The sequence below is a fragment of the Moschus berezovskii genome, chromosome 23, assembly GCF_049115385.1.
Source record: "Moschus berezovskii isolate FMDL1 chromosome 23, NW_MosBer_1.0, whole genome shotgun sequence".
NCBI lineage: Eukaryota > Metazoa > Chordata > Mammalia > Artiodactyla > Moschidae > Moschus > Moschus berezovskii.
This window is the reverse complement of record NC_142482.1, coordinates 40,223,374-40,232,801: the sequence shown is the minus strand read 5'-3', so window position 1 is coordinate 40,232,801 and position 9,428 is coordinate 40,223,374. Positions and strand designations below refer to the sequence as shown.

At 39.8% G+C, this 9,428-nt stretch overlaps 1 protein-coding gene across 1 annotated transcript; it reads left to right on the top strand.

Annotated features, from left to right (window-relative positions):
• The first annotated feature begins 4,481 nt into the window (after window positions 1-4,481).
• Window positions 4,482-5,522, top strand: LOC129543678 (olfactory receptor 1M1-like). The gene is made up of 2 exons (XM_088831314.1): window positions 4,482-4,861; window positions 4,970-5,522. Exons 1-2 carry the CDS (start codon window positions 4,482-4,484, stop codon window positions 5,520-5,522), a joined length of 933 nt encoding a protein of 310 aa, XP_088687440.1.
• Window positions 5,523-9,428: the final 3,906 nt, after the last annotated feature.

Genomic DNA, 9,428 nt, shown 5'->3' with positions numbered 1-9,428 from the left:
TCTGTATCTGTTTCTAAATCCATAAGTAAATCAGTCAAGCTGTAAGGAATATCTTCGATGGTAAATCTTCTAACAGACATTCAAAAGGACATATCTAATAAGAAATTAGATATATGAGTCTAGAGTTTAAAAAAGAAGATGAAATGGAACATATAACTTAAAAGTTACCTAGTTATGACAGAAATAGTCTCACAAACTTAGAGAAAAACTTACGGTTGCAGGAGGGGAGGAATAGTTAGAGAGTTTGGGATGGACATGTACACATGCTACATTTAAAATGGATAATCAACAAGGACCACCTACTTTATAGCACATGGAACTCTGCTCATTGTTGTTATGTGGCAGCCTACATAGGAGGGGAGTTTGGGGGCGAATTGATCCATGTATATGTGTGACCTCTTCAGTAAAGCTTTTGCTCTTAACATTCCGTTGAAATCGCCCTCATCAATCTCAAAGTTCAATTTTCAGTCTTTAATTTACTTGACCTCTCAGCAACACTTATCACAGTTGACTCCCCTTTTCTTACTTCAAATTTTCTTTTTTGCTGTCTTTCAAGACATCCTCACAGTCTCCTAGGTATGCAGTGATCTCACTGATGGCTCCTTAGTCTCCTTAGCTAGCTTATTATTCATTTTTGGATCTCTTCTTTAGTTTCAGACTTCAAATATCTATAAACAGATAACTTTTTAACTTTTAATTTTGTTTTAGGGTATAGCCAATTAACAGTGTTGTGATAGTTTCAGGTGAACAGATTGGCTGAAGAGGGTTTTAAAAAAGCATGGAAAATAAAATAACAAATTTGGAGAGTAATGGACAATGTGTGACGGAGACAAGCAGCTTTTTGAAGGATCTGTCATAAAGAACTGAGAAATGAAAGAGTAGCTGAAGAAGGAGAGGAAACAGTAGGATATTAGGGTATTGTCCATCTGAGGCTGAGATCTTAGACAGTTAAGACCTCACAATTTTAGATAGTTAGGATCTTGTATATGTTTGATGCTGAAATATGATTCTGATAATGTCAGTTTTCAACCACACCTGATCTGAGATCCAAAATCAATAATTATTTTTCAAGTGAATTATCAGGAGGTGGATATACTAGCAGAAAGGTTATTCAAGCAAAAGTATCAGGAAGTTTCAACCTGGGAAAGGATGTAAAAATGTGAGAGTTATGTTTGGAGGGAACATGTGCTCAACTTCTTGACTGTTGGCTTGAATAATTTTTTAAAAAAATATGATTCTACTCTCAGTGTATTTATAATATAATTGATACAATAATATTTGTAGGTCATAAACATTAAAAAACATTTTAAGATAGTATCAATTAAGGACTAAATTATCCTGTGTATATACCAGTATGCAAAAGCATAAATGAGAATATTCATGGAGTTATGACATGATCAGCTCAAGGAGAAAGGAGACTAAGTAGTGATAAAAAGTAGAAAATCATGTTTATTGGCAAGTGGGTACAAAGATAGAAGTTCTCGATAGCCAGGCACAGATAGGTATAAGTGATGCATTTTGTGCACATGCTAATTTGCTCAGTCTTGTCCTACTCTTTGTGACCCCATGGACCGTAGCCTGCCAGGCTCCTCCATCCATGGAATTTTCCAGGCAAGAATACCAGAGCGAGTTGCCATTTCCTTCTCCAGGGAATCTTCCCAACCCAGGGATGGAACCAGCGTCTCTTATGTCTCCTGCATTGACAGGTGGGTTCTTTACCATTAGTACCACCTGGGAAGTGATGCATTAGAAAATAGACATCAGAGATATTTGAGCAAGGGAGAGTCGGGCCAAAACCAGAAAGCTCTACATTTTCTGGAATCAATAAAGCTGGTTAAGCTGCTGATGAAGAAACTGGGAGTGAACTTAAGAAAGAAAGTTCAAAGACAATAATTGTGAAAAAGGTGAGAAAAAGACAAAAATGAGGATCATTTTGTAGTTAAAAAAATATGTTATAATACTAATATCGATTTTAGGGATGAAATAAAAAGATGAATGAATCAGTGATTCCAGTCTTATTAGGAGAATATTTGGAGAAAAAACTTTTATTCATAAAATGTTGAGATGGAAGAGAGGACATTTAAGCACCTGGAGAGGACATCATACAACCCTCTCCAGTCCTCACTATCCATTAATTAATTTATTTATTCATCTTGTGACAAATACTGCTTATGTATGCCGACAATGGGGACACAAGGGAAAAGAAAGCCAGATGCAATATTTGCCATAATGCACTTTATGGTCTTGTGAGGGAGTCCAACACTAAATATCTTAAATAAATATTTTAACAAAATAAATATCAATTACATTGTCCATACGACACCTGTAGTAATTCTATATGTGAAGGTGCATATGAAAAGTAGGTTTGACTTAATCAAAGAGGCAAGGGAAAACTTTCCTAAGAAAGTCACTAATTGATCTGAGACTGTGAAAGGATGAGCAGTAGTTGATTCAGGATGAAGCAAAGGAACACAGTGCCCAGGAGGAAATGCAAGACAGCCAGAGTGGCTAGGGAACAGAGAATGAGGGGACTGTAGTGTAAGATGAAGCTGCTGAGACATCATGAGGTCAAGACAGACAGATTGAGCTTTGTTAGATAGGGTGGGGATTTTTGTTCCTTTACAAGCCCAATGGTTCTCTGGACACCTGTTTATAAGCAAGTAACAGACGTGATCAGAGTTTCTTTTTTGAAAAGATCACTCTGGTGACAGTGCAGAGAATATATTGAATGAGGCAAGAGTGGAACTATTAAACCAGTTCAGTTCTAGTCATTAACAATAGCTTAAACTAGAGTAGTGACTGGATAATTGGGTAGGAGCGATCACCAAGCTCCTATGATGTGCCAAGCACTAAGCTAAGTATTGAGATGCAGTCCTTACCTTAATAGACTCGTAGTCTTGTGCCGGGATCCAGCCTCGGCAGAGTCCAGGGATACCCTTGGGATGAGCAGTGTAGGCGAGAAAAAAAAAGCGAGTCGAGTCTTGGTTGAGTGCAGAATAAACCAACAATACTAAAAAGAAGGGAGGGATTGTCTTGATAAAATTGTGCCAGGAATGCAGTCATCTTCCGGAACAGTCAGCACCTTCATGCATAACTCTTAAACAATGGACTCTTAAGACATCAAGGCCACAAGGCATGAAAAAATGGCTTTATTTGTGTATCAGTTCCGTTCCGTCGCTCAGTCATGTCTGACTCTGCGACCCCGTGGACTGTAGCCTACCAGGCTTCTCCATCCATGGGATTCTCCAGGCAAGAATACTGGAGTGGGTTACCGTTTCCTTCCCCAGGGGATCTTCCCGACCCAGGGATCGAACCCAGGTCTCCCGCACTGGAGGCAGACACTTTAACCTCTGAGCCACCAGGGAAGCCCATGTATCAGTTAGTCAACCGTAAAACTATTAGCAAGCCTTATCTTGGGAGCCTCAGTTCTGGGCAGACTTTGTGACTCCCTAGGTAGCATGGTATCTGTTTTTGAGCTCTACCCCCATACATCTGCAGAGACAATTTTCTACACTAACACTATATGCTTATTCATTTTGTCATCAACCTTTATCTCTATGTTTACTTCTAGTCTACTCTCAGGCACACCATAGACAGCGGCAGGGAGACATATCAGCAAGCACTGGCATGTGACCTTGAGGGCTAAGAGTCTCAAGAGCTCCCTCCAGATCTCACCCTAAGGGGCCCTTCTAAACTCGTCAAAGGCTCTATATCTGTTTTGCTTGTGGAGTGTTTAGGCTTATTGTTAGCAGACTTAGTTTTGTGCCAGAGGCGCTTTGTGCAGTCCTGAGCATTCCAAATTCTAAATTGACGTGTATAGCCCCAACAGGGCCAGAAGGGTTAGGATGTTCTGTGTAAAAATATTTTCTTCATTCCTGGCCTGTTTATAGGGCCCATACACCCTCAGGGACTGTATTGCTGCCATGTAAAGGCTTCAAGGGGGATATTTGAGCAGGAGTCAGAAGAATTCTTAGAAAGCACAGAGGACTACCAAGCATCAGAAGAAGAAAAGACGGAGGCCCGGGAGTAGATGATGGGGTGGCCCCTAGAAATTCCCAGAGGTCTGAACAGCCTTGCGTGCCAGCTCCTCAAGCCAAGACCTTGTCATGGGCGGGGTCTCTCATGCCCACTCCCGACAGTCTTGTAATAAAAATTGATTCATAAACAAGTAATTATGCCATCCAATAATACAAAGACTAAGAGAACTCTGTTACCCTTAAAAAAAACCCTAGGAAGCTCCTGGTGTTCCCTTCATTCCCTCATTTTTGACCCCTTCGCACTTAGATTATCCTTCAGAAAGTCCAAATCCTGTCCCTCTCATTGCTGATTAAGTTTCTTTTCTTCATTCCTCGTATCTGTGGTATAAGGAAACCAACTGAAAAGAGAACCATCGAGGTTAGCTACAATACACTTCAGTAGCTAACAGTGAGTGAAACCTCTTTTTATGCTGATTCTTTTCTTGAAGCCCATCAAGACCTGAAATGAACTGCAGCAAGAACCCTGACTTTGTCCTCTCAGGACTGTTCAGTGACCCAGACAAACCACAGCTCCTCTTTGGTCTCTTCCTGGCCCTCTACTTGCTGAGTCTCTTGGGAAACTCGCTGCTGCTGCTGGCTATCGGTGCTGACATCCACCTCCACACCCCCATGTACTTCTTCCTCAGTCAGCTCTCCCTGGTCGACCTCTGCTTCACTACCACCACAGCCCCCAAAATGCTGGAGACTTTGTGGACCAGGAATGGACTGATCTCCTTCTCTGAGTGCCTGGCCCAGTTATATTTCTTTGCAGTTTTTGCTGATATGGACAATCTGCTTTTGACGGCCATGGCTATCGACCGCTATGCTGCCATCTGCCATCCTCTGCACTGTTCCGTTCCGTCGCTCAGTCGTGTCCGACTCTTTGCGACCCCATGGACTGTAGCCTACCAGGCTTCTCCATCCATGGAATTCTCCAGGCAAGAATACTGGAGTGGGTTACCGTTTCTCCTAATGACTCCTTGCAGATGTGGAGTGCTGGTGGGTGGGGCATGGGGAGTGGCCCATTCTGTCTCTCTTGTCCATGCCCTGTTGCTGTCCCAGCTCGCATTCTATACTAATCAAGAAATTCCCCACTTTTTCTGTGATTTCGGACCACTCTTTAGACTTTCCTGCTCTGATACCCACCTCAATGAGGACCTGATGATGGTTCTGACAGGACTCTTAGGAATCAGCCCTCTCGTCTGCATCATAAGCTCCTATGCCCATATTTTCTTTGCTGTAGCTCGGGTGCCATCAGCACAGGGGAAAAAGAAAGCCCTGGCCACATGCAGCTCCCACCTCTCCATGGTCATCCTCTTCTACAGTTCAGTCTTTGCCACCTACCTGAAGTCCCCATCAACTTCCCATGCCTCTGGGGAGCTGGGTGCTGCTGTCATGTACACCCTGGTAACTCCCACTCTCAATCCTTTCATTTATAGTCTAAGAAATAAGGAAGTGAAGAGATCCCTGAAAAGGATTCTGGGCATAGAGAGTTCATGGCATTAGGAATAATTCCCAAAAACAAGTGTTGGGAACAAAACACACCTTTCACTACCACACTGATAAAGTGAGTCAGTTAACACCAAGGCTTTCACATGTTACACAGTGTGATACAGTATATTGGATATAACACTACATAGAAATTTGGAGAACTAGCTTCTAGGTCCCACTCTAGGTGAAAGCTTGTATATGTATTCCAGCTATAGGTATATATATTATTTACTATCTATATTATTATCTCAAAACATTATATCAGTAATATGTCAAAAGGAGTATAATATACATTACAATATATAATTAAGTGTATTATATATTTATAATATTGAGTTGATTGGATGAGCTGCTCTTTAAATTGCCTTGTAAAGATAATACTATTGAGACGTGATCATCTTTTCCCATCATTAACAACATTTTGATCACTATTGCCATTTCTATCACCAGTTTAATAATGAAGATCATCACCATCAGCTTTAGTCAATAACATCTTTTTGTCATCAGAGTCACCTTACAAATTACCATCTTCAGTTCTCTCCCCATTAGTAACACCACTATCATCATCATAAGAGAATAGAAATTGTCCTATGCACTTTTTCCCCTTTTATTTTTTTTAACTTTTATTTTTATTGGAGGCTAATTATTTTACAATATTATATTGGTTGGTTTTGCCATACATTGACATGAATCCGCCCCGGGTGTACATGAGTTCCCCCTCCTGAACCCCCCTCCCACCTCCCTCCTCCCTTTATCCTCCCTCTGGGTCATCCCAGCATACCAGCCCCGAGCATCCTGTAACATGCATCGACCCTGAACTGGTGATTCGTTTCACATATAACAGCATACATGTTTCAATGCCATTCTCCCAAATCATCCCACCCTCACCCTCTCCCACAGAGTCCAAAAGACTGTTCTATACATCTGTGTCTCTTTTGCTGTCTCGTATACAGGGTTATCATTTGCATCTTTCTAAATTCCACATATATGCGTTAGTATACTGTATTGGTGTTTTTCTTTCTGGCTTACTTCACTCTGTATAATAGGCTCCAGTTTCATCCATCTCATTAGAATTGATTCAAATGCATTCTTTTTAATGGCTGATTAATACTCCATTGTGTATATGTACCAAAGCTTTCTTATCCATTCGTCTGCAGATGGACATCTAGGTTGCTTCCATGTCCTGGCTATTATAAACAGTGCTGCAATGAACATTGGAGTACATGTGTCTCTTTCAATTCTGGTTTGCTCGGTGTGTATGCCCAGGAGTGCGATTGCTGGATCATATGGCAGTTCTATTTCCAGTTTTTTGAGGAATCTCCACACTGTTCTCCATAGTGGCTGTACTAGTTTTCATTCCCACCAACATTGTAAGAGGGTTCCCTTCTCTCCACACCCTCTCCAGCATTTATTGCATGTAGACTTTTGGATAGCAGCCATTCTGACTGGTGTGAAATGGTATCTCATTGTGGTTTTGATTTGCATTTCTCTGATTATGAGGGATGTTGAGCATTTTTTCATGTGTTTGTTAGCCATCTTTATGTCTTCTTTGGAGAAATGTCTGTTTAGTTCTTTGGCCCATTTTTTGATTGGGTCATTTATTTTTCTGGAATTGAGCTGCAGGAGCTGCTTGTATATTTTGGAGATTAATCCTTTATCAGTTGCTTCATTTGCTATTATTTTCTCCCATTCTGAAGGCTGGCTTTTCACCTTATTTATAGTTTCCTTTGCTGTGCAGAAGCTTTTGATTTTAATTAGGTCCCATTTGTTTATTTTTGCTTTTATTTCCAATATTCTGGGAGGTGGGTCTTGGAGGATCCTGCTGTGATTTATGTCGGAGAGTGTTTTGCCTATGTTCTCCTCTAGGAGTTTTATAGAATCTGGTCTTACATTTAGCTCTCTAATCCATTTTGAGTTTATTTTGGTGTATGGTGTTAGGAAGTGTTCTAGTTTCATTCTTTTACAAGTGGCTGACCAGTTTTCCCAGCACCACTTGTTAAAGAGACTGTCTTTTCTCCATTTTATATTCTTGCCTCCTTTGTCAAAGATAAGGTGTCCATAGGTGCATGGATTTATCTCTGGGCATTCTGTTTTGTGCCATTGATCTATATTTCTGTCTTTATGCCAGTACCATACTGTCTTGATGACTGTGGCTTTGTAGTAAATCCTGAAGTCAGGCAGGTTGATTCCCCCAGTTCCATTCTTCTTCCTCAAGATTGCTTTGGCTATTCGAGGTTTTTTGTATTTCCATACAAATTGTGAGATTATTTGCTCTAGTTCTGTGAAAAATATCGTTGGTAGCTTGATAGGGATTGCATTGAATGTATAAATTACTTTGGGTAGTATACTCATTTTTACAATATTTATTCTTCCAATCCATGAACACGGTATATTTCTCCATCTATTAGTGTCCTCTTTGATTACTTTCACTAGTGTTTTATAGTTTTCTATGTACAAGTGTTTTGTTTCCTTAGGTAGATATATTCCTAAGTATTTAATTCTTTTCGTTGCAACAGTGAATGGAATAGTTTCCTTAATGTCTCTTTCTATTTTCTCATTATTAGTGTATAGGAATGCAAGGGATTTCTGTGTGTTGATTTTATATCCTGCAACTTTACTGTAATCATTGATTAGCTCTAGTAGTTTTCTGGTAGAGTCTTTAGGGTTTTCTGTGTAGAGGATCATGTCATCAGCGAATAGTGAAAATTTTACTTTTTCTTTTCCAATTTGTATTCCTTTTAGGTCTTTTTCTGCTCTGATTGCTGTGGCCAAAACTTCCAGAACTATGTTGAATAGTAGTGGTGAGAGTGGGCACCCTTGTCTTGTTCCTGACTTTAGGGGAAATGCTTTCAGTTTTTCACCATTGAGGATAATGTTTGCTGTGGGTTTGTCATATATAGCTTTTATTATGTTGAGGTATGTCCCTTCTATTCCCACTTTCTGGAGGGTTTTTATCACAAATGGATGTTGAATTTTATCAAAGGCTTTCTCTGCATCTATTGAGATAATCATATGATTTCTATTTTTCAGTTTGTTAATGTGGTGTATTAGGTTGATTGATTTGCGGATATTGAAGAATCCTTGCATTCCTGGGATAAAGCCCACTTGGTCATGATGTATGATCTTCTTAATGTGTTGTTGGATTCTGATTGCTAGAATTTTGTTAAGGATTTTTGAATCTATGTTCATCAGTGATATTGGCCTGTAGTTTTCTTTTTTTGTGGGGTCTTAACCAGGTTTTCGGATTAGGGTGATGGTGGCCTCACAGAACAAGTTTGGAAGTTTCCCTTCCTCAGCAATTTTCTGGAAGAGTTTGAGTAGAATAGATGTTAGCTCTTTTCTAAATTTTTGGTAGAATTCAGCTGTGAAGCCGTCTGGACCTGGGCTTTTGTTTGCCGGAAGATTTCTGATTACAGCCTCTACTTCCATGCCTGTGATGGGTCTGTTCAGATTTTCTATTTCTTCTTGGTTAAGTTTTGGAAAGTTGTACTTTTCTAGGAATTTGTCCATTTCTTCCAGGTTATTCATTTTATTTCCAAATAATTGCTGATAGTATTCTCTAATAATACTTTGTATTTCTGTGTTGTCGGTTGTGATCTCTCCATATTCATTTCTTATTTTATTGATTTGGTTCTTCTCCCTTTGTTTCTTGATGAGTCTGGCTAGTGGTTTGTCAATTTTATTTACCTTCTCAAAGAACCAGCTTTTGGCTTTGTTGATTTTTGCTTTGGTCTCTTTTGTTTCTTTTGCATTTATCTATGCCCTAATTTTTACAATTTCTTTCCTTCTACTGACCCTGGGGTTCTTCATTTTTTCCTTTTCTAGTTGCTTTAGATGTAGAGTTAGGTTATTTAGTTGACTTTTTTCTTGTTTCTTGAGGTGTGCCTGTATTGCTATGAACTTCCCCCTTAGCACTGCTTT

Coding starts and splice junctions, on each gene's coding strand:
- LOC129543678 (XM_088831314.1), top strand. CDS start 4,482: ATGAACTGCAGCAAGAACCCTGACTTTGTCCTCTCAGGACTGTTCAGT. Junction 4,862..4,969: donor GCTGCCATCTGCCATCCTCT/GCACTGTTCCGT, acceptor AGAATACTGGAG/TGGGTTACCGTTTCTCCTAA.